Raw genomic sequence first — 24833 nt, 5'->3', positions numbered from 1 at the left:
TACATTCCAAAGATTTAGTTAAAGTTACACATTTCCTATGGTATTTTTCATGTTTTTTAGTGAGAGATTTACAACATTTCTATTCATTTATATTAGTTCTGAGGCCTTGGAAAACAGTCGTGGTGAGGGAGTAAAGCATTTCTGAACATGGGAGTGAGAAAAATGTGGCAATCGGGAAGTCCCAGCAAGTCAGTCTTTAGTCTTCACCTCTCCTGTTCCACCTCTTCGTACTCTTAACTCTATCCAAGATCCTCACTGGGTCACGGTCACATTGGGGACAAGTAAATAAGAGTCCAAGATGTTTCGTTGTAATTAGTTTATTATGACCATTATTATCTTTATTAGACATCCATATTGGCGGAGAGAGAGAGAGAGAGAGAGAGAGAGTCTTCTACCACACGTGTGCTTCCTTAGGTCCGTGGAAAGGAGAGACGTATGGTTAATCTTGGTTGCTGTGGTGAATTATGGTGTTCACGATGGTGTTTGAGTGATGGTGTGTGGTTAGTGGTGTTGTGTGGTTGGTGGTGAATTTGTGACGTTCGTAATGTGTGGCTGTGAGTCGTGGTAGTTTGTGGATAATGGTATATTGTGGTTATGGTGGTGATATGTAGTATGTGGTGACATTATGGCGTTAATTCTATGTATCTGTGTGTGGGTAGTGGTGAATTGTGGTGTTATTGGCAGTGTGCTGTGGTTTGTTGGAGTTAGAAGTGGTGGACGGTGCAGATATGTTTCCTCTTCCGTCCTGCTTCTTGGAATCTGAACGGCTTCACTTTCGTAACTTTCTTCGGATACGTCTGAGAGAGAGAGAGAGAGAGAGAGAGAGAGAGAGAGAGAGAGAGAGAGAGAGAGAGCTATAAAAGTAATGCAATAAAAGTTGACGTCAAAAATAATGATAAAACGAAAAAAAAAAGTAAAGATACGTCACTGAATAATTGACTTAACATTAAAATCACTTTAATTCCAACTCACAAATGAATCTCGTTTTCTTCATAAGCACAAACTAAAAAAAAAACACAAATATTAGACACAAACTAAAACGAACCTTATTTCCAAGGAAGGTAGAGGCGAGAGACTTTTTGCTCGTGTTGTATTCCGTCACCTTTATCCTTCCCGACCTCTTGAGTGCCGAGTAGGAAGGAGGAGGGAGGAAAGAGGAGGAGGAGTTTTTCCGCACAGGGAGGAAGGAGCGTCTGGAGTGAGAGAGGCCTGTTTCTTCATCTAGGGCGGCCTCCAGGGGGGTGAGGGAGGATAGGCCTACAGGTCGTGGCTGGTATTGTCTGCAGAAAGATGTTAACCACTTCAGTATTGAGACACATTTTTACCTTATGATTTGTGTACCATTAGACCATTTTATTGACATTAGGAAGGGTCTATGCAGATCAGAAGATTAATGGTCAGTCTTCATTATCTTACACCCCTACATAAGTTTCTGTAGCTGTGTAAACTCACCACACAGTAAGCAGAGTGAATATAGAAACGCATCAAGGGGATAAGACAGATGTATACCTACTACACACATAAACAGAAGCAAAAAACGAATTCCTCCATAAATTTTAACTTGGCTAATCACAAAATATCCTTCACATGTCCTTACCTGGCCAGGGAGACGAAGGAACCCGCTCTGAGGCTCCCCAAACCGCCTCTAACACTGCCATTCATAGACGCCAAGGAAACTCTTCCCTTTAGCTCCTCGCGAACTTCCATGAGTCTTCTTCGCCTCTCTTGTCTCTCCTTCTCAGCCGCGCTCAGTCGAACTCGCCAGAGGATGTTGATTCGTGGTGGTATTCTTGGGGGTTTGATGCCCTGGTGTGGTGAAGCAGGGCGTTGGTGGTGGTGGTGGTGGTGATGGTGGTGGTGGTGGTGTGTGTGTGTGTGTGTGTGTGTGTGTGTGTGTGTGTGTGTGTGTGTGTGTGTGTGTGTGTATGGTTGGTTGGTTGGTTAAGTAAATGTATGTTTAAATTGTTAGGAGGAGGGATGTGTGTGTGTGTGTGTGTGTGTGTGTGTGTGTGTGTGTGTGTGTGTGTGCTTGCGCGTACACATACTCATAAAAGACATCACCTATAAAAATTCACAAACACACACACACACACACACACACACACACACACACACACACACTCACTCACCATTGACAGATCAGGACTCGGGGCAACAAGACGCTCGATATCCTCCTGCCCTTCGTCCTCCTCCTCCTCCTCCTCCTCTTTCTCCTCCTCAATAATCACCCCCTCCTCCTCCCCCTCCTCCTCCTCCTTCCTCTGTAAAGTAAACTAACACAGGTCAATGCCACGCCCTAGTTCAAAGGTCAGTCGAAGGTCAAAAAAAAGGTTATAAAAAGTCAAAAGTGTTGTTCTTTCGTCCACCTGTGAGAAAAATGTGGAAGAATGTTAAATGGTAATGATAAAATAAGGAGTAAAATAAAGATTGGAATTAGTAGTACAGGTGTGTGTGTGTGTGTGTGTGTGTGTGTGTGTGTGTGTGTGTGTGTGTGTGTGTGTGTGTGTGTGTGTGTGTGTGTGTGACGTCATGACAGGTGAGGATTCGTGAGGGAAGGTGTACAAGCGTGACGACACGAGAGAGAGAGAGAGAGAGAGAGAGAGAGGATATTATGGAGATATTAACGTGCACGGCTCCTTATTAATGTATTTTATGAGATATTAATATACATTCTTTCCTGATTCACTTTCTATTTTTACACGGGCATAATATATTTTTATCTTCCTTCTGTCTTTAAATAGATAACGATTTGTTCTTTGTTTATCTACGTACTAAAAATGAAAAAAAAAGATTAATTTAGAGATTTTTACTACGAACTTCACGTGTCAATGGACTTAATAGGGAAGGGAAGGAAGGAATAGTAATGAGCACCTACATGTCACGTTTCACTTTGCTATTCAATACATGAAGTCACCCTCGGTATAAATAAGAGACAACGTAGAGTAAATCATCGGGAGGAATTAAACTGCATTCAATTATACGCTGGAATATGCACGAGCTCATAAAAGAAGTCAAATGTGCACCATAAATATCAACAAGGACAGGTGTGGGAAGGTACAGCAGCTACGAGACGGACAGAAATTGAAAGAAGGTGTGCGTGATAGACAGAAGAGGCAGAGAAAAGTACTGCTGAGTGAGAAACATGCAGAAATTTGTAGAGAAAGATGTGTGTAATAGACAGAAGAAGCACAGAAAAGTACTGCTGAGTGAGAAATATGCTGAAATTTGTAGAGAAAGATGTGTGTGATAGACAGAAGAGGCAGAGAAAGATATAACTCAGTGGAAAAAAAAACAGACAGGAATAGACAGAGGATGTGTGATAGACAAGAGACAGAAATGTATAGGTATGCGAGAATTAGGAAGAAATTGACAAAGGAAGACATAGAAAGAGAAAGTACAGGTGTATATGCAAAACAGGTGGGTGTGTGGGAATGAAAAGACAGGTATAGACGGAATACAGGTATGATTGGGACAGGTAAAAAATGCACATGTGTAAAAGGGGACATAGATGACATGAATAGATGCAGTGTTGGACAGGTGTATGTGAGGGGAAGGTGTGAAAGGGACTTGGGTGACTGAGACAGGTGTGTGGGTGATGAGGACAGGTGTATGGGTGACGGCTGCAGATGTGTGGGTGACGGGGACAGGTTTGGAAGAGTCCCCCACCTGTGATAGTTGATTGGTCTCGTCCCCTTCGTCACCTCCGCTTACCTGGAATATAATTGCAACGACTTGGCAGATTACAGGTGTGTTCAGGTGTGCTCAGGTGTGCTCAGGTGTGCTAAGGGTGAGTGCAGGTGCTATGGTTCATTTTATCTATGTTTAATGATAATTGAGGCAAGATAATTTAATTAGTAAAGAGTAAAGTGATATATGATTTAGATTTCTTTACTTTTTCATGACATTCCACCCATTAATTATATTTTTCTCCTATCTTCTCTTTATCCACTCTTCTCTTGCTATTCCTTACTTATTCTTCTTCTTTATCATTGTTTTCACTGTTTAATTCCAGTGTTTGTTGTTGCATTCTCTTCCTTTCTTTCCTCTTTTTTAACTTTCCTTCTCATCATCATTCACTTCCCTCTCTTCTTCATTCTACATTCAGTTCCTTTCGCTATCTTTTTCATTTTTCTATCCACATGGTCTTTGTTCCTCATCCGGTTCCTCTCTATTTTTCATTCTTGACTATCCTTTATCCTTGAACTTCTTTCCCCTTCCGTACTGTGAACCTAACCTAACCTGACCTAATCGTACCCTTTTCTCATCCTTACTCATTTCCCCTCTATCACCTTTTCCATCGTGTTATTCTTTAGTATTTTCCCATTCCTTTTCCTTTCTCTCCCTTACTCTTCATTTAACTTGTAACACCCTGTCCATTACTTCATTCTCAAGTACTTTTTTTTCCCTATTCCTTCTCTTTTCTCTTCCCTACTCTTCACTCAGCTTCCAACACCCTCTCCATTACTTCATTCTCAAATATTTTTTCCCCATTTCTTATTCCTTTCTCTTCCTTACTCTTCATTCAGGTTCTCTCATCCTCCCCATCACGTTATTCTCGAGTACTTTCTTCCCCTATTCCTACTCTTTTCTCTTCCTTACTTTTCACTCAGCTTTCAATACCCTTTCCATTACCTCATTTTTCAAGTACTTTTTCCTCCAATTCCTACTTTTTTTTCTCTCCCTTACCCTTCAATCGGTTTTTCTCACCCTCCCCATCACCTTATTCTAGAATCTCTTCCCGGTTGCGTACCTTGAGAAGGCTGGGGTGGTACTTGATCCTGCACCATGTCATCTCGTAAGCCTTGTGTGCCTCCCTTAGGATGTACAAGTCCCTGGCCAGTTTGGGGTCTCGTTCGTTCACCCAAGACTCCACCTCCTCGAATCGCTTGATGAGTTCCTTCTGTAAAGCATAGGTGTCGTGAAGTATGTCTCGTATTTCCAAGTAGCTTTTGTTTACGTAAGAGGGAAAAGCTGGCCAAGGGCAACATTAAACGAAGAAAAAGGCCCACTCAGTCGCCAGTCCCCTTCTAGATCTGAGAGTAAGCTAAATAAAAGGATAAATGTCAAATAATGGTAAAAATATGTTGTGTTATGCTCCGGTATTTATTTTCGAAGCAGATGAGTAAGGAATTGTGACTGTAGGTGTGCTAGTAATTGTTTTAAGGCAATACTGTTTTTCATTATGTTATTGAATGTGAATCGTAACTTTTAATCTCTTTATTCATTATACTATGCTATGCTATATCAGTATTTGTATCAAGAAAGGCCAAAAGAATCATGTAAAACTGGAGGATGAGTTGAGATCACAGCGGCGGTCAGTATGTTGTCTCATCCATCACGGGGGACACTGGCAGCGGGTCGCCTCGAGTGTCGCCTTTGTGTTGGTATATTGCACGTTTCTGGCAGTGCTCGCTAGATGGCAGTTTGCGTGTGTCGCCCTCTGGAGCTAAATTGGACTTCATTTTTGGAACTCTCTTCTTTGGTTAACCTTTTCTTTGAGGGGAAGTGGGTTTGGGTAATAGCAAAATAACGTTTCTCTTTATCTATTTTTGTTTTCTTTATTTATCTTATGTTGTTTTTTTCTTGCTCTTGTTTTTGTTCTTTTCTTTTTCCCTTTTCTTCTTTATTTCTTATTCTCATTCTTTATAATTTACCTTATTTTATTTCCTTCTTGTTCTTCTTTTTGTTATCCTTTTTCTTGTTCTTTTCTTTTTTCCCTTTTCTTTTTTCTTTAATTCTTATTCATTTTCTTATCATTATCATCGTTATTATCATTAGCATATTCACATACTTTATTCCATTCATTCAATCAATTTTTACCTTATTCATCCATCTACCATTCATCTGTAATTTCGTGAGGGCTTGTATGTATGTATGTAGTGTGTGTGTGTGTGTGTGTGTGTGTGTGTGCCCTTGGTCGCTATCATCCACGTGTAAAAATGCTAATAACAACGAAGAGACAAGGTATAACACGGCCTTGCGTCACGATCGTCTCAGGAACCTTGTCACGTCAGGAGCTTAGCGTGAAGATCGGCTCGTTCGTGAAGAGTAAGGCGGGTGTCACGGTTCTCATTCCCCTCACGTCTTGTTATAAAGGAACAGGAATATGAGAAATTTGAGGCTTTAAACATTGTGACCTTGTTATTATTTTGTCATTTCCTCATTTTTTTTCTTTATTTTTGTTGATATTTTGCTGTGTATTTTGCGGTTTTTTTTTTTTGTATTTTGTTGTTTATTCATCCATTTGGAAGTGTTGTATGTTGGTTATTTATGTTAGGTGTGGTCTCTCTCTCTCTCTCTCTCTCTCTCTCTCTCTCTCTCTCTCTCTCTCTCTCTCTCTCTCTCTCTCTCTCTCTCTCTCTCTCTCTCTCTCTCTCTCTCTCTCTCTCTCTCTCTCTCTCTCTCACCTCTTTCCTCCTCCTCTTGACGAAGGCTGCGAGGGAGGAGCCACCGTACATGAGGTTGTGGTGGTGTTCCATCAGGTGCTGCTCCTCTGGCACGCCTCCCACCAGCGTCGTCACCACACAGCTCCCCCTGCCCTTGTCTTCCCTCTCTTCCTTCTCCTCACCTCCTCGCTTCTTCTCGCCACCAGCATCGTCATCTTTGCCCTCATCCTCACTGGTCTTGGTACTGTTAATGGTGTCCTGAAAACCGTTCATTATTTTACGTTATTATTACTAGTCATTTTTCTTTAACTCTTTTGCTCTCACCAGGTGTAAATGGAGGTTATAATTGTGGTGTATTGGTTACTGATAGAGTAGATATCATGTCAATCTGTCAATAGAACCATCAAATTACCTTTAAAAAACGTATGAATGAAACAAGAGTCTTTTCAAAATATATTTATGTGGTCACGATTTTCCAAAGTCCAGAGAGATCATAGAATTTATCCATAGCAGGGTTTTTTCTATTAATAAGGTAGAAATCATATTAATCTGTCAATGGAACCATGAAACTACCCTTGAAAAACCGTGTTACTCAAACAAGAGTCTTTTAGAAATACGACTTAGGTGGCCAATATATTTCAAATTCTATAGTTATAAGAAACTTTATTCGTAAGAGTGCTTTTGCTTTTGATAAGGTAGATATCAATGTAATCTGTGAATAGCAGCATCAATCTTCCCTTAAAAACGCGTGTGACAGAAACAAGAGTCATTTCAAAATATAGGTTATGTTGCCACAATTTTCAATGTTTACAGCTATGAGGAGCTTGGTTCGTATCAGTGTTTTTGCTATATATAAAGTAAAAATCGCATTAAACTGTCAATACAACTATTAAGCTACCCTTAAAAACCCGTATGACTGAAACAAGTATTTTTTAAATATAGGTTAGGTGACCAATATTTTTCAAAGTCCACAGAAATGAGAAATTTTGTTCCTAAGAGTTTTTATGCCCTTTATATAGTAGATATCATGTCAATCTGTCAATAGAACCATCACATTACCTTTACAAAAACGTATGACTGAAACAAGAGTCTTTTGAAGATATATGATATGTGGCCACTATTTTTCAGAATACAGAGAGGTGATAAAATTTATCCATAGCAGGGTTTTTGCTATTAATAAAGTAGAAATCATGTTAATCTGTCAATGGAACCATGAAACTACCCGTAAAAAACTGTGTTACTCAAACAAGTCTTTTAGAAATACAACTTATTTGGTCATTATTTTCTAAATTCTCCAGTTATGAGGAACTTTGATCGTAAGAGTGTTTTTTTCTTTTGAAAAGGTAGATATCAATATAATCTGTAAATAAAACCATCAAACTTTTCTTAGAAACGTGTGTGACTGAAACAAGAGTCATTTTAAAACATAGGTTTTGTTGCCACAATTTTCAAAATATACAGATATGAGAAGTTTGGTTCGTATGAGTGTTTTTGCTATATATAAAGTAGAAATCCCATTAAACTGTCAATACAACTATCAAACTACCCTTGAAAACCCATCTAACTGAAACAACATGCTTTAAAAAATATAGATGAGGTGAACACTATTTTTCAAAGTTCACAGGGATAAGAAACCATTTTCCTAAGAGTTTTCATTCTCTTGATAAACTTGATATCATGTCAATCTGTCAATAGAACCATCAAATTATCTTTGAAAAACGTATGACTGATAGAATAGTCTTTTGAATATATATGTTTTGTGGGCAATGTTTTTTAACTTCCACAGAGATGTTAAAATTTATCCATAGCAGTGTTTTTGCTATTGATAATGTAGAAATCATGTTAATCTGTTAATGAAACAATGAAACTACCCTTAAAAAACCGTGATACTGAAAGAAGAGTCCTCTTGAAATACAACTTATGTGGCCAATGTTTTTCAAATTCTACAGTAATGGGAAACTTTGTACGTAAGAGTGTTTTTGCTTTAGATAAGGTAGATTGTGGTTGTAATAGTTTCTAACTTCCACGATACAAGAAATAATTGAAGTAAATGAGGTAGATGGAAAAGGTGAAGTAAAAGGCTTGAATTGGTTAGGTTAGGTTGGGCTGGAAAGACTGAGTAACTAGAGATCATAATTGAAGTGAATGAGTAACTGTTGGCGATAAGAAAAAAACAAGAAAGAAAGAAAACAAATTAAAAGAATAGATTTTCCAATATTTAGCAAGTATAAAGTTCAGAGATGGCTGTAAAATAAGAACAAAGACTTCAAAATAGTTAACAATGAAAGAAGACCATAACAAATCGCAGGAAATATGTAATAACTGCCTAAATCTAACAATACTACTTCATTCACGTCACTACCACCACACCACCACCTCACCACACAGCCACACAGCCACATCATAACCTCAACAAAGCGCAGTTCTTCCCAGACTCAAAATAACCACATACCCGCACTACACCAGCAGAAAAAAAAAAAGGGAAAAAATATAAACTCTGCACCGCTATCATCACCACCACCACCACCACCACCACCAGTTCTCCATCACCACTACACAGTTTTAACCGCACAGTTTGCTTGAAAATATAATTGGTGTTTAGGCATCGTTTTCATCCAATTAGAGGGAGAAGAGGCGGGTTATCATGTCAAGAGAGAGAAAGAGAGAGGGAGAGGAAGAGAGGGAGAGGGAGAAGGAGGAGCCTCAAACACAAACGATAAGGGAAAGGGGAAGTTACCAGGAGGGGAAAACTGCAAATACTACACGGGATTCTCGTGCATAGTAGCTTGTGTATGAGAAATGAAACGAGATATTGAGAGAAAAATAGTGTTAAGCCACAAGCGAGTAAAGTAAGATGAGAGAGAGAGAGAGAGAGAGTGTGTGTGTGTGTGTGTGTGTGTGTGTTGAGGGCGTAATAAGCCTATGAATAAACAAAAAAAGTGAATTACAAAATAAATAGAATCATTGACCAGAGAGAGAGAGAGAGAGAGAGTGTGTGTGTGTGTGTGTGTGTGTGTGTGTGTGTGTGTGTCGGGGGCGTAATAAGCCTATGAGTAAACACAAAAAAAGAAAGTGAATTACAAAATAAATAGAACCATTGACCAGAAAGAGAGAGAGAGAGAGAGAGAGAGAGAGAGAGAGAGAGAGAGAGAGAGAGAGAGAGAGAATTAGTACTGCGCCACACGAAGTCGTAAGCTGAAGTAAACAAAGACCAGAACCTCAAATTTCTGACATAAAAAAAAAAAAAAACACGCAGCCTAAAAAAAGAAGCTCCTCTCACTAGATGGCGTGAGTCTTCGAGTCACGTGACCACCACCACCATCACGTCTAAGAGAGAGAGAGAGAGAGAGAGAGAGAGAGCTACCTTATCTACACTCGTTTTATATCTAAAGTGAAGAGATAGGTAAATGGATAGATAGATAAATAGACTTTGAATGATTGACCAATAGATGAATTGATAAGAGAGAGAGAGAGAGAGAGAGAGAGAGAGAGAGAGATTACGAGGCTGAAAATGAAAAAGAAAATAAAGAAAATGATAAAGAAAGTGGAAAAAAAGAAAATCATAAAGTATGAAATGAGATATAATGAAATGGAGAGAGAGAGAGAGAGAGAGAGAGAGAGAGAGAGAGAGAGAGAGAGAGAGAGAGAGAGAGAGAGAGAGAGAGAGAGAGAGAGAGAGAGAGAGAGATGATGATGATGACAGGCATGAAAAGTGGATTTGATAGGGCCGCCAGTTAAGACAGAACAGACGGGTACAGACAGACGGACAGACTCGATGCAAGGACTGTTTTCTTTCTTCGCTTTCCAGGAAAATTATTATATTCTCGTAAATTGGTTTTGGAAGATTGGGAGGAGGAGAAGGAGAAGGTGATGGAGGAGGAGGAGGAGGAGGAGGAGGAGGAGGAGGAGGAGGAGGAGGAGGAGGAAAAATGTATTTCTGTTTTATTTCTTTGTTTATGTTTATCGATATTTTATTTTTTGGGGTCAAGAGAGAGAAGAAAGAGAGAGAGAGAGAGAGAGAGAGAGAGAGAGAGAGAGAGAGAGAGAGAGAGTGGTGATTGGACGTAAAATCTTAGAGAAATGAGATAATGTTTGGACATGAACGGGCCACAGAGTATTAGGTTATAAAGACAACAGAGTCACCCATCATTATTAGGACAGTATTGACGATTGTACTATTTTCACTGTTATAGTGTTACATTGTTACATTGTTAAGATTCTATCAAACTTCTACCACCATCATCACTACTACTACTACTACTACTACTACTACTACTACTACTGCTACTACTACAACTACAACTACTACTACTACTGCTACTGCTACTACTACTACTACTGCTACTAATATTACTACTACTACTGCTACTACTACCACAACTATTACCATCACTACTACTACTACTACTACTACTACCACCACCACCACCACCACCTGCACTACACCACTGCTGCCACCACTGCTGCTGCCACCACTGCTGCTGCCAGTAGCAGCAGTAGTAGTAGCAGCAGTAGCTGCTGCTGCTGCCGCCGCCTGCTGCCACCGATGGTGGTGGTGGTGGTGGTGGTGGTGGTGCTACCACCACCACCACCACCACCACCACCACTGCACTGCTGCTGCTGCTGCACCACCACTGCACTGCTAGTAGTAGTAGTAGTAGTAGTAGTAGTAGTAGTAGTAGTAGTAGTAGCTGTAGCAGCTGCCACTACTGCTGCTGCTGCTACCACTGCTACTACTGCTACTACTACTGCTAGTACTGCTACTACTACAACAACAACAACTACTACTACTACTACTACTACTACTACCACCACCACCACTACTACTACTACTACTACTACTACTACCACTACTACTACTATAATAAACAATATATGGAATTTGATCTAGCCCTATGTAAATGTAGGAAACTGTGTGTGTGTGTGTGTGTGTGTGTGTGTGTGTGTGTGTGTGTCCATTCACGCGTGCGAGCATGTGTGTGGATGTGTGTGTCCATCCACGTGTGTGTGTGTGTGTGTGTGTGTGTGTGTGTGTGTGTGTGTGTGTGTGTAATTATGTGTACACTCGCGTCAAAGTCTCTACACGTCATCTCAAAAAAAAAAAAAAATCTCGTAAAGGTGTAATGTAAACTTCGGTCGTCATGGCAACAATATCAGCTGATTCCCGTAAACAAAAAAAAATCCTTCCATATCCCTTTTTTTTTTATCTTTCCATATTCTTCCTTTCATTCATTCCACTTCCATCATTCTTTTATCCTTCTCTTCTCTTTCGTTTTTTTTTCTTATCTTTTAGTTCTTCATTGTTTTCTCCTTTGCAATAGTTTTTTTTCTTTGTTTCCTTCTCCGTGTTCTAATTTTCCTTTCCTTTGTGTTTTTTTTTCTTTTTCTTCATTTTTTCATATTTTCTCTATATTTATTGCTATCTTTGTATTCCTGTCCTCTTTTTTTCTTCCTTATCTTTTTTTTATTTCCTTTACCCCATTTCTCTTTTTCTCTCATTCCTCTCTTTCTTCTCTCCCTTCTATAACTCTCTCATGTCTTCTCCCACTTCTCCTTCCTTTACTTTTCCTCTCTCTGTTTCCTTTTTCTTTATCCTCCATTCCATGTCATATCATCCACCGCTTTCCGTCCATTCATCGTTGCTTCTCTCTCTCTTATTCTCCTTGACCACGTGATAGAGAGAGAGAGAGAGAGAGAGAGAGAGAGAGGGTGGGGGAAGGAGGGAGGGATTCTCTGCTATCAAAGAAAGGAATAACACAACCGAATCACAACAGATAGATAAATAGATAGAGACAAACAGAGAGACAACCAGAGAGATAGACATTGATAGATAGATACAGATGAAGAGCCGGGAAGACAAAAAGGCAGAAAAACAAAGTAATATATTTATCAAGTTATTGACTGAAAGGAAACTAAATTAAGATGGACTCCTATCTAACACACACACACACACACACACACACACACACACACACACGTGCCAGCATTCTGAAAACACCTTTATATGTCTACGCTCTAATGTTTATATTCACATACTCCACGCATCTGATAAAACCTTTATTGAATATTTACCATTGCTACGATCACCGAGAGAGAGAGAGAGAGAGAGAGAGAGAGAGAGAGAGAGAGAGAGAGAGAGAATATAAAAAACAAAGAAATGAAAAATATCAACTTGATTTTCTTTTTTTGATACGTGGAAATTATTTAACTTCTTCAAAACTGGAACGCTTTTTTTTACCATAAGTTTTGTATATGACTGGACGATTTTATTAACATTAGGAAGGGTCTAGGTGGGTCAGAAGAATAATGGCCAGAGTCTTCACTATTCAAATACCCACATAAGTTTCTAAAGCTCTATAAAATCACCAAATACTAAAGCAGAATGAATATGGAATCGCGTCATGGTACTGAAGGGGTTAAGAGTCAAGTATAAAAATGAAGGTTGATTAATTTACAGATGATTATGGGAAAATTCGTCCAGCCAGCCTTACCTGTGTCACACCTCGTCGCTTTTCAAACAGAGGCGCATTTTTCTTCAGCACCGAGTTGATGTCGAAACTTTTTTGCAACAGTTGAAGAATTCTGACTTTTTGGAACATTGTCTTATTGTTTTTTCACGTAATTTCGTTCAGTAGTCAGTTTTGTTTCACGTATGACGAGTAGAGCTTTTCAAATAACACTTTCTTTTATCTCATTTTACTAGTTATCTTTGTATTTTTTGTTTTGCTTCCACTAAAGGCGAATAACCAGCCCATTTCTACTGGTTTTTCTTCCTTATTTACTTATAGAACCGTAAAAGAACTAGGTAAAGACAGAGGGACAAGAAAGGGCAAGAGAGAGAGAGAGAGAGAGAGAGAGAGAGAGAGAGAATGAGAGAGCAAAACCGTTCCTTAGAGAGTGAGTGACCGAGCGAGAGAGAGAAAGAGAGGTGTGTTCCTGACAAGAGCTCCCCTGATACTGCTCATGAAACGCTCTCTCTCTCTCTCTCTCTCTCTCTCTCTCTCTCTCTCTCTCTCATATTCTTTTCAGTGAACCAAGTCAAATTAATGTTAAAAGTCGCTGAATATATAAGCAGAAAGAGTTGTGCCAATGTTAATAAGTGAGTGAAGATCGGGTATCAAGAAGGACACTCAGATCCCTTATGGATGAATGTTCTTCATTATAAGAAAGTGGGTGAATAGTGAATGCATTATTGAAAGGATCAGGGAAGAGACCATTTCTATTCACGGAAAGATGAATTGCACGTAGATAAATGCATAATATTCTCTTTTTCTTTTTGTTTAGTGTAAAAAAAGAGTAAATTCAATAAATATACGTCGTTTCTGAACCATTGACTCATCTTGGCTCATCTCCGTAAAACCTCAACATTACAAGGAACATTTTTTTATTCTTTTTATGACAGCAAAAATTGAGGAGCATCTGAGAAAATTACCCCTTTTTTCCAGCCTTTTAGGATCATGAGTTTCCCGTGAGAGAAATGAGTTTGGGAGCGTTTTGAGCATTTTTCTCTTTTACTTATCCTTTATCAATCTTTTTCCTTCCTTTCTTTCAGTGGTGACTTCAGTGGTGACTTCAGTGGTGACTTCAGTGATGACTTCAATCCTCAGTGAAATATTAGGGACACTCGTTTCGTCGTGTGGTGAGGTGAAGAGAAGTCACGTCTCGCCTTCAGTGACCGTAAGTAAGAAATTAATGTGGTGTGCATGATGTATGATGGAAATACACCTTGTTTTTAATCGATGTTTCATAAATAGATTCATAGAGAGAGTGATAGAAAGATAGATAGATGAATAGGTAAATAAACAGATAGACAGATAAGATTAACTCCTTCAGTACTGAGACGCATTTCTACCTTGAGTTTAGACGATTCTATTTATACCAGAAAGGGTCTATGGAGGTCAGAAGGTTAATGGCCAGAGTCTTCACTATTTTTATCCCCACATAAGTTTTGAAGCTGCACAAAATTGCCAAATAGAACGGAGAATGAATATGAAAATGAGTCATGCTACTGGATGTATTAATAGACAGATAGATAGATAGGCCAAGAAAAGTGAGGGCATATTTGGAACGCAACAAGAATTATAGGTAGAGGGGCAGTTACGGGTAATGAGGATGCCAAACAGGGAATGGGAATGCCAAACAGGAATGAGAATAATAAGCAGACATATTGATAATATTTTCTCCCGTTTATTGTGATGAAAATGAACAAATGATAATAAAGAATAAGCGATGACAAGAATGACGCCACACACACACACACACACACACACACACACACACACACACACACACACACACACACACACACACACACACACACACACACACACGGCCTCTCACGAAACATGCGATCTAATGCCAGTGTTATAAGGGATTAAACACCCTTCCCTGGAGACAAAAGGAGGATCGAGGCTTACAAGGAGAGCCACACATGGGACTCGATCCTCTATAAAACACAGCTCACTTTTACACCTTCAGAAAAATTCATGTAATTCATGGTACTTTTTTTTTTATCTTAGATCTATTTTTCTCCAATGAATTTCTAATAAATATTCATCTTTCGATATTCATTTGGATACAACGTAGGTAAATTCACAATCATCATTTTCTTTAGCCTCGTAATAAGAATGTAGTGATGGATGATTACTTTTTTTATCTATTTTAATCACTAATACTCCGTCAGTGATTTTAATGCTGGTCGCTAAAATTAAATTCGTATCTTACTAATCAATGACGCACGCACGCACGCACGCACATCGTATATATCACCAGTGAGAGTTATAATAAATAAACGAGAATATATTAACAACAATAACAAGAAACAACAACAACTAACGTAATAGGACCCATCATCTTGGCTAACAGAGAGAGAGAGAGAGAGAGAGAGAGAGAGAGAGAGAGAGAATATATCGTAACTTTATATAAGACAAAGGGACGAATACTGTAAATAAATAAATAGACAAATAAATAAATAAATAAATAGGTGAACAGATAGATAGATAAATAAAATTAACACCAAGATCATCACAACATTGCATTGCACCACAAAAAAAAAAGGAAAAAAAGGAACATAAACACTACTAGCAAAACAAAACAAAAAAAAATCATGAAATACATCAACGTTAAGCGCACTCGGGGATCATCAGTCAAATAAATCAGTCAACCAATCATAAAGTCAATCAGATTAACTAGAACACGACAATCTTCTCAATCCATGACCTGAATTCTGATATCCGGGTGTACACTCCTGGCTGGTTAGGAAGGGCGCATCCAATACCCCACGAAATGACTCCTGCCAGACTCCAGCTGTCGCCTCTCTTGATCACCAGTGGGCCGCCTGAGTCACCCTGCAAGGAGAGACACTTTTAGCACCTGTCACGCTCAGATTCACGTGTCACGTCTCCCAAGGCTGGATTTTTAGTGTCGAATTAATTCTATCAGTTTTAGTTATATTTTTTTTCTCGTAATCATCTAAATTTCTTAAAGGATTAATCTATTGTAGTCTCTTATAAATCTTATTTCTATAGCTTAGGAAAGATGGAATCCATGTCTCTTATTTCTTCTGTTGTGATCTAATGCTGACAGAAGGCAACCACAGCAGTCAGAAAGTTAATAAGGACTTTTAAGAATACAATGGTCGTCTATTATGATTCTACTACTCCTGTTTTTTAGGGAGTTGCAAGTATCTACATCTACGCAAACCTAAAATGAAATGGACTCTGTAATTTGTGAGAGCGGTTAGTTTAAAAGACTAGATAGATTCATGGATGAGGATGATTGAAGGACTGCTTACTAGTATATACCTTATGGTTTCTTGCAGCTTCCTTTATTTCATTACGTTCTTATATTCTTAAATGATCTCTGTTATCCTGCAAGAGTCACTCATTATCAGGGTCAGGATAGAAGAGTGTCTCGAGAAAGGTTCCGCACACTTACCTCGCAGGCGTCCTTTCCCCCCTCGTCATATCCCGCACACATCATGATTCTGGGGATGCTTACAAGGCCGCCATTCCTCAGGTACATCTTAACACATTGCTCATTGCTTACCACAGGCAGCATCACCTTCTGTATCTTGGAGTGTAGCGGCCCGTCTATGGTACAGGAGGGGCGGCAGGAGATAGAGACAGAGGAGAGGGAGAGAGAGAGAGGAGAAAAAAGAAAGAACGACAAGGTTTAATGAAAGGATTTGATTCGCTATAATTTCCCCGTAGACTCCGAAAAGTGAAGTCCTGAAGGGGAAACCAAAGTATTTTATGAGTGCCTCACCTCACACGAGTCCTTGCCGCCCTTCTCGAAGCCCGCACAGATAAAGATGTTAGGGATGTGCTCCACGTAACCTGCCAACCTGTACATTTGCTCACAATCTTGGTTGGCAATGACGGGCGCTGTCACCTTCTGCATCACAGAGGGGAGGGGGCCGTCTGGGGGGGCAAGGAGGAGAGGGATAGGGAAGGAGTTAGTCTCGAGTGCCGTGGTGTCGTGGTCTCTCTAGTCAAGTCTATTGCACACACACACACACACACACACACACACACACAGAGGCTTGGCTAACTCTACTAATCTTTTAGGGAACTGTAAATCAAGTGAGCCTTTTTTTTTGTTTTTTCTTGCTTTTGGCCAGCTTCCCCTCTTCCTTAAACACACACACACACACACACACACACACACACACACACACACACACACACACACACACACACACACACACACACACACACACACACACACACACACACACACACACACACACACACACAATCCAGGTGTAAGTGTCATGCCAAGTGAAGGGCTAAGCGGTGGTGAGGCGGTGAGTGTGGTGGGTGGTGGGTGGGTGAGGACAAAACCTTCAGCATGCAGGGCCAGACTTAACCCCTTCAGTACCATGCCACGTTTCCATATTCATTCTGGTTACTATTTGGTGATTTTATACAACTTCAGAAACTCATGTAGGGGGATTGAAATAGTGAGGATTGTGGCTATTGATCTTCTGACCTCCATACACCCTTCCTACTGTTAGTAAAATGGTATAATGGTACACAAAACTCGAGGTTATAAATGCTTCCAGTACTGAAGGGGTTAAGTTAATGTCAGATGTGGCCAGTGATTATGTTTCTATATACACTCAGCAATGTTTACTTGGTGCGCAGGTTGGAGGTAGTTGTGGTGTTGTGGAAAGTAAAAAAAAAGTGGTGTTCATAAATTCACATTATAGTAGTAGTAGGGTTGAGAGAATAATAAAAATAATCGTCAAGGAAAAAATATATTGCAGTGGATTGTTAAGGGGAAGAAAATGAGTGTAGTTGAGCATGACGTTCGTTGATGAGCTCTCGATATATTACAAAATAAGAGTTTATTTATTTTCTTATTTATTCTATCTATTTATCTATTTATTTTAATACCTCCACCCAGTCTACTTCAATTAAACTCACGCAACTGCAGACTACTTGAGTTTAGAACAGGCAGATTTCGCAATGCACAGTTTATTTATGTGGTTTATCATTGAAGATTAAGATATAGAGACTGACAAGGCAGTATGTGAGTGAATATTTCTATAAAGAACTTGGGAAAAGAAAGTTCGTGTACTGATTATATGTACAGTACGATAGTTTGTCAGTGTGTGTACGATTTTTTTCACGTCGTCCTCTTGTCTTAGGTGGAGAGTATGTACGACAGGAGGCAAGATGAAGGAACAGAAATTAAGAAGCAATAGAGAACGAAAGAAAATATAAGACAAGGAACGACTACGAACTAGGAAAAAAGAATCGGAATCCATACATTTTATCAGTATATGGATAGTTGTGTTAGAGAGATGAGATAAGTTACAGGAGGCAAATAAAACATGAAATGATAAGAGAACAGAATGCAAATGTAAGAAAGTCATTCATAGAAGAAAGACAGAATCTTTCTCATTAAACAGTAATTTACACAAGCCAAGATAAAGGAAAGAAATTGAATGACAACAGAAAATAAATGAAAGCAGAAACATAAGATAAGGAAATAATTGCCGAAGAAAAGCAAACTTTACACTTTTTTTTATCAGCCAGTGCACAAGTGTTTTGTTTTAGGAAAATGCAGCAGAGCCGTGAAAATAACTTGCTGTTTCAAAATAAGGCAAGGTAGAATCACCGCCACAGAGAGCGAACTGGAAGTGAAACTGTTGAGTGCAAACTATGCTGAGAGGCTGAAATGTTAGCTAGCATTCAATTATAAAGATTAAAAAAAAAAAAAACTATGAAAACAAACTTGTTTTTTCATGCATGACATCAAGGTGGAGAGAAACATGAATTACGGAACAAAAAACATCACTTTGTACATCAGGAAATTTCACTGACAAACAACTTTATGTATAAAATATTTTCAGGGGAGCTGATAAAAGAATCATATTTACATACAAAACATTAAGATGAATGAAGCATAATTGTAAAAGAAATTAGCATCTCTATATGCATGCCAAATATACAAACACATACTAATTAGATCATTTCTATAAATGACTAAGGATTAAATTAGAATAGCTTTAATTCCATGCAAAACAATTGTTAATCAAATACTGTAAGGAGATTTGTACCTCATTCAGGCTGCAACAAGCATTAAAACATGTAAGAGTATGTTAACAACAATCTAAGATAAACTTTTAACAATGTACAAGCAAAACAAACAAAATAAATATCCCAAGGGAATCACACACACTATATACACCATAAATAACACACAACAACCTCTGAGCCATTCACTACAGTAAATTCCCCCAATGAAACACCAACACAAACCTTTAGACTTATTATATAGTCCAATATCCCTCATACAAACCCTTTCAACCAGTCTGTCCCTTTCACTGTAGTTTTGCACCCCAAGTATAAACCTACGTAAGCTTCCAAACCCTTCAGTATAGTCTCATACCTCAAACATAAACCCAGTAACCTTCAGGCCTTTCATTATGGGCACCTTCTAATTTCCCTAGGACCAATTGCTTTCTCATACCTTACCATAGACTCCCACAGCCTTCCTCAGCCTGCCAGAACCTTCCACAATTTCCCACAGCCTTACACAGCCTTCCCATAGAATCCCATAGCTTTCAACACTCTCCCAATAGCTTTACATAACCTGCCATAGCTTTCCACAGCATCCCAACAACCTCTCACAGCCTTCAACTGCTTCATAAATCTCTCCACATCTTCTAACACCTTTCCACAGTCTCTCACAGCTTCACGCATTCTCCCACACCCTGCCCCAGTCTTCCTTATCCTCTTACTACCATCCACAACCTCCCATCTCGCCCCCCTCTCAGTCCCAATCAGCGCCTCACCTTCATACAGTCGGCCCCATCCAGTGACGTAGCCAGTTTCGTTGAGGAAGGAGTAGTCGTCTTGTGGGATGCAGATAGGGATGATGTTGGGCATGTAGTCAATGGGCTTTTCGAATCTAGAAATGAAGGAGATTTTATAGCAACATTTATCCCAGTATTTGCAACGATCCTTTTGACTATTTTTTGTAGTAACAAGCACTTCAGTGGAACTCCCTCGTTCTTTTTTGTCACCTTAGACCAGTGTCCGTCTTAGTACAGAAATTAATAAGTAAATGGGTGAATAAATAAAAGTGTTACATTCTGGACTCACCTGAGAAGAGCCAAGTCATATTCAAAGGTCCGGGGCTCAAACTGAGGATGCGAGGCGATAATCTGAATGCTCCTCTCCTGGAACGGGTATGGTTCATTCGATCTCTCGAGGTCAAACTCCCCGAGGCGAATGAGAAGCTCCTCTGGCTGCACGCTGGCGGGAAGAGGGACAGTGAGGGCCTTGCTAGGGGACTGTGAGGCGCTAAGACGTGTGCGTGTGTGTGTGTGTGTGTGTGTGTGTGTGTGTGTGGGTGGGTGGGTGTTTAGGTGGGTGGGTGTGGGTGTGTGTTCGTGGGTCATTGTAATATGAAGAAATCATGTTTGTCAGACGCCGGTGAATCTTCATGGGTCGGTGGTGCTAATATTTGTGGGTCGTTTTTCCTCGTGTGTTCATGTTTAAGTAGATCATCATAAAGTACGAAAATTAGCTAAGAAACCAAGAAAATAGCTACAAATCCTCTCCGACGTTTTCTGCCACAGTCTATCAGCGCTTTAAACATCGCTAATTGAAGTCAAAGAGGTCTGGATTCATAGAAGTGTCTTAACTTACTTCTCAACGCAGTGGGCAGCTGTGATGACCCAGTTCCTGTTGATCAGTGCCGCACCACACTTGTGCAGGAAGGTCACGTGCCTCCACTGCCGAAGGGACACCTGTGGAGGAGGTGCAGCTCAGCAAATATGCATTGCAATGTGTACTCGTATATCATTTATAAACGTGGATGGCAGTTCAAGCAGGCACGTTATGAAGAATACAACGCTAACAGTAAGGTGTGATCCGTGCAGCCTTACCTTACTCTTCCTTCGAGACATTGATGGAAGAACAAGAAAGACAGTATAAGGATCAACATGATTACCTCACTAGTAAACACGATCTGTGACCAATCAGTGGCAATATTCAGCAAGTAAATTAAATCTAAGAATAAGAGAAGTAATAGAGGAAAGTAATAGAAAGGACTTTAACTCACCTGCCAAGGGAACTCCCCAAAGGAGGCTTCCTCACCTCCGACGATCCTGCGCGTAGGATAGACCGGCCTGCCGCAGACTGGTGGGGGTGGAGGAGGATAGGGAGGGAAAGAAGGGTCAAATATTAGGTACAAGAAGTAAGAATTCAAATGTTTATAATTGAGTTGCAGCTTCTGACAAAATGGAAGTGTTACCATTTAATGAAAGAGATAATGAAATGGTAAAGTTTCAGTCTGAACCTCAATTGTCTTAGGAGTAGCAATTAATAAAAGTCATAAAAGTTACTGGTGATTAACCAAACTTTGACTCAATCTATCATATGCCAAACGTTTTCTGCATTGATGTCAAAAAGAACATGTAACAGAATGATAAGAAAGTCGTCCATCAATCCCAGGGTTCATGAAGCTGTGTCTTATCTACGTGCCTGCAACAACGCACACAAACCAATCACTCACTGTCTTTAGCCTCAGCATTACTCAGCATCTCGAGCAACTTGTCCACTTCTTCCTGTATCCCCTCCGTTGCGGTTTCTCCCTCACCACTGTCGCCTCCACCAACTTCCTCTGAAGAAGACTGCGGCTTTTGGGAGGTTGAAGGTACGCTTGAGCTCTGTGTTACTTCCTCGGAGCTCTCTGACTCTGGCTTCAGTGTAGTGGTTGCTGGCTTCAGTGTGGTGGGCTGAAGCTCCACTGTAGTGGGTGCTGGCTTCTGTGTGATGGGTTGAGGCCTCAGTGTAGTGGGTGGTGGCATCGTTATTGGCCGTACAACTAACGGTCTGAAGGTCGTTAGTAAAGGTCCTTCCGTGGGCTGCTCCGTACCGGCGGTTGGTCCGGGGAAGACGATCGGAGCGAAGCCTGTGGTAGTTTCCGAGGACGTTGAGGAGATTGTGGTGGTCTCTGGACTAGAAGTCGCCGCCGTGGACTCACTGGACGAACTTGTGTCCTCGGAGGATGAGGCGACTGGGATGAGGGTCGTAGGAAGGATACTCGGAAGGGTCGTCTCTTGAGTCACTACTGATACGGTCGTCTCCACTTCACCGGACGCGGGACTGAGTGTGGTGACGGGAGGGTCTGAGTGCGTGGTGGTGGTGTGGTGGACTTCTGGTTGGCGGAGAGTGGTCAAGGAATCCACGCCTTCCTCATGGCTGTCTCCTTCAGGAGTCCTTCATCAGATTTGGTTGTTTGTGCCAAGGGCGTTATCGTGGTGTCCTCCTCGGGTGCCTCAGTGCCTGGAGCTCCCACAGGGGTCGGGGAGGCGATATCAGCAGGAGTTGAGCCACCTGCTGCGCCTTCGTCAGTTTCCTCTGAGGTTGGTGCTTCTGTAGTGTCCTGGCCATCAGAGGCAACTTGAGGGTCTTGTGTCACTGCAGCACTCGTCGCGCTTTCAGTACCTTGGCTGTCATCTTCAGTAGCCTCACCTTCTCCAGGGACTCCTTCATCTACCCCTTCAGCACCTGTATCTGCTGAAGCCTCGGTCACTGTTTCCACGCCATCAATGCTTGCGGTTACCCCTTCAGTCTCTCCTTCAGCGTTTCCTCCATCTTGGTCAGCGGAGGGAGTGGTGGGATCCAGCGGGCCTGTGGAGGGGGAGGGGTCCACTGCCACGCTCACCTCCGTACCCTCCACCGGGTCCTCTTCAGTCCCTTGTGTTGGGGTCTCGCTCTCTGCTTCCCCGTCAGAAGTGGGTGCGATAGGTCCTTCCGTGGATGATTCTTCTCCTTCTGCTGCTGCCACTTGCTCTCCTGCTGTATCCTGCTCTCCTACTGCCGCCTGTCCTCCTGCTGTGTCTTGTCCTCCCGCTGCTTCTTGTCCTACTGTTGTTGTTGGCAGACCATCATCTTGTCCTTCAGTTGTATCTTCTCCTTCCGCTGTCTCCTGTCCTCCCGTTGTGCCTTGTTCCCCTGTTGTCTCCTGTCCTCCCGCTGTGTCTTGTTCCCCTACTGTCTCCTGTCCTCCCGCTGTGTCTTGTTCCCCTACTGTCTCCTGTCCTCCCGCTGTGTCTTGTTCCCCTACTGTCTCCTGTCCTCCCGCTGTGTCTTGTTCCCCTACTGTCTCCTGTCCTCCCGCTGTGCCTTGTTCCCCTGCCATCTCCTGTCCTCCCGCTGTGTCGTGTTCCCCTGCTGTCTCTTGTCCTCCCGCTGCGTCTTGTTCTCCTACTGTCCCCGACACACCATCCTCAACACTATCTGTTTCTCCTGCTGCTTGTTGTCCTCCCGGTCCCTCTTCTACACTGTCTGCTTGTCCTGCCGCTGCTCCATCCTCTTCACTGTCTGTCTGTCCTTCAGTTGTTCCTTCTCCTGCTGTCTGTTGTCCTCCCGGTCCATCCTCTGTACTGTCCGCTTCTCCTACTGTCTGTTGCTCTCCTGCTGCGTCCTCTGCACTGTCTACTTGTCCTCCTGTTGCTCCTTGTCCTCCTGCTGCCTCCTCTACGCTGTCTGTTTGTCCTTCTGTCTGCTGTCCTCCTGTTTCTTGTTGTCCTGTTCCCTCCTCTGCACTATCTGCTTGTCCTCCAGCTGCGCCTTGTTCTGTCCCCTCCTCTCCGCTGTCTGTCTGTCCACCTACTGTCTGCTGTCCTCCAGTTGCCTCCTCTACACTGTCAGTTTGTCCTGCTTCTCCTCTACACCATCTTCTGTACTATCTAACTGTCCTTCCGTTCCACTCTCTACACTGCTTCCTTGTCCTCCAGTTGTCATTTGTACGCCTTCTTGTCCTTCTCCATCTTCCTGCTGTTCTTCTAGTGTTCCTTGTACGCCAGCTTCTGTACTGTCTGTCTGTTCTCCTACTGTCTCTTCTGTACTGTCTGCCTGTCCTGTCTGTTGTCCTCCCACAGTCTCTTGCATTCCGTCTTGTTCTCCTGCTGCTTCTCCTTCACTCGTGGGTTCCATCGGGCCGAGACCCACAGGGGAGGCAGTACTGGGCTCAACGTAACCAGGAATTTCAGGCTTTGGTTTATCACTTCCATCTTCCTCCGATAAAGTGGAATCCGGGTCTCCTTCGCTCTCCTCGCCGTGCCCTACGTCTGTTCCTTCACTCTCTGGCTCTTCCTGTGTCGTCTCTGATTCCTCCGAGCTGTCGATCTGGTTGGAGATGTCGTTGGGATGCTCACTGATGATGGTACCTTTTGGCAGTTTGCAGCACGACCCGAAGTAGAAGCTGCAGGAAAAAGTGGACATTAGTACGAGGCTGATCTAATCTAACCTAACCTAACGTAACTTAACCTAATTCATTTTCGTGTGTGGGTTAGTGAAGGCGTGAGAAACTGCAGGAAAAAGATGGACATTACTATAAGACTGACCTAGCTTAACCTTATCTAATCTAAGTTAACCTAATCCAATTTCACGTGTAGTTTAGTGGGGGTGTGTGGCAAGAGTACATGTGGTGGAGGAAGGGTTAGTTTACTCATGTGCAGAATAATTGAGGGATTGAGACAGTTAGGTAGTGTTGTTAAAGCAGTCTACTCAATACCAAAATGATCAAATGTTTAATCGACTCATGACCAAAATAACTGGAGGGTTGATAGACAATTGACCAAAAACAATTAATAGAACAATCAACACAAAATTCAATGAAAGAACGAAATCGGCTAATGACCAAACCAAAGAATAAACTCACAATTGACCAGAACGAAGGATCAATCGACACTCAAACAAAACCAACATAAAATAATCGACACAACGAAACAATAAGATCGACAAATAAAAAAAAAAATAAATAAAAAAAATGAATAAACACCAAATCAATTAATGAAACCAATATAAAATAATCGGCACAAGGAAACAGCAAATCGATAAATTACTAAAGATAAACCAATAAAACACCAAATCAATTATAGACACCAAAATAACACCACACAAAAAATACATGAGAATA

At 41.2% G+C, this 24833-nt stretch overlaps 2 protein-coding genes across 3 annotated transcripts in view; both read right to left on the bottom strand.

Annotated features, from left to right (window-relative positions):
* Positions 1-109: 109 nt before the first annotated feature.
* Positions 110-13325, bottom strand: LOC123510075. 2 transcript variants are annotated; one of them, XM_045264864.1, is made up of 7 exons: positions 12878-13325; positions 6408-6644; positions 4751-4900; positions 2130-2261; positions 1598-1806; positions 1046-1280; positions 110-797 (listed from the first exon to the last, which is right to left on the bottom strand). In XM_045264864.1, exons 1-7 carry the CDS (start codon positions 12983-12985, stop codon positions 705-707), a joined length of 1164 nt encoding a protein of 387 aa, XP_045120799.1. In that variant the 5' UTR covers positions 12986-13325; the 3' UTR covers positions 110-704. The 2 variants fall into 2 exon arrangements, with proteins under 2 accessions (XP_045120799.1, XP_045120800.1); XM_045264865.1 differs by lacking the exon at positions 2130-2261 and having other exon boundaries at positions 12878-13324.
* A 1226-nt stretch (positions 13326-14551) lies between these two features.
* LOC123510349 (mucin-22-like) overlaps positions 14552-24833 on the bottom strand; it is a 52549-nt gene continuing 42267 nt past the window's right edge. Inside the window, exons 4-12 of the mRNA XM_045265424.1 lie at positions 23554-24116; positions 22193-23461; positions 21420-22115; positions 20967-21043; positions 20552-20652; positions 20003-20155; positions 19693-19808; positions 16653-16807; positions 14552-15733 (exon numbers count right to left, since the gene is read on the bottom strand). Of these exons, the coding sequence (XP_045121359.1) occupies positions 15575-15733; positions 16653-16807; positions 19693-19808; positions 20003-20155; positions 20552-20652; positions 20967-21043; positions 21420-22115; positions 22193-23461; positions 23554-24116 (3289 nt within the window). The 3' untranslated portion in view covers positions 14552-15574. The remainder of the gene's footprint in view (positions 15734-16652; positions 16808-19692; positions 19809-20002; positions 20156-20551; positions 20653-20966; positions 21044-21419; positions 22116-22192; positions 23462-23553; positions 24117-24833) is intronic.

The sequence above is a fragment of the Portunus trituberculatus genome, chromosome 28, assembly GCF_017591435.1.
Source record: "Portunus trituberculatus isolate SZX2019 chromosome 28, ASM1759143v1, whole genome shotgun sequence".
Taxonomy (NCBI): Eukaryota; Metazoa; Arthropoda; class Malacostraca; order Decapoda; family Portunidae; genus Portunus; species Portunus trituberculatus.
This window is presented reverse-complemented; position numbering and strand designations above follow the sequence as displayed.

Coding starts and splice junctions, on each gene's coding strand:
- LOC123510075 (XM_045264864.1), bottom strand. CDS start 12,985: ATGTTCCAAAAAGTCAGAATTCTTCAACTGTTGCAAAAAAGTTTCGAC. Junction 4,901..6,407: donor TCAAGAGGAGGAGGAAAGAG/GTGAGAGAGAGA, acceptor TATGCTTTACAG/AAGGAACTCATCAAGCGATT. Junction 1,807..2,129: donor CGAGTCCTGATCTGTCAATG/GTGAGTGAGTGT, acceptor TCACCACACCAG/GGCATCAAACCCCCAAGAAT.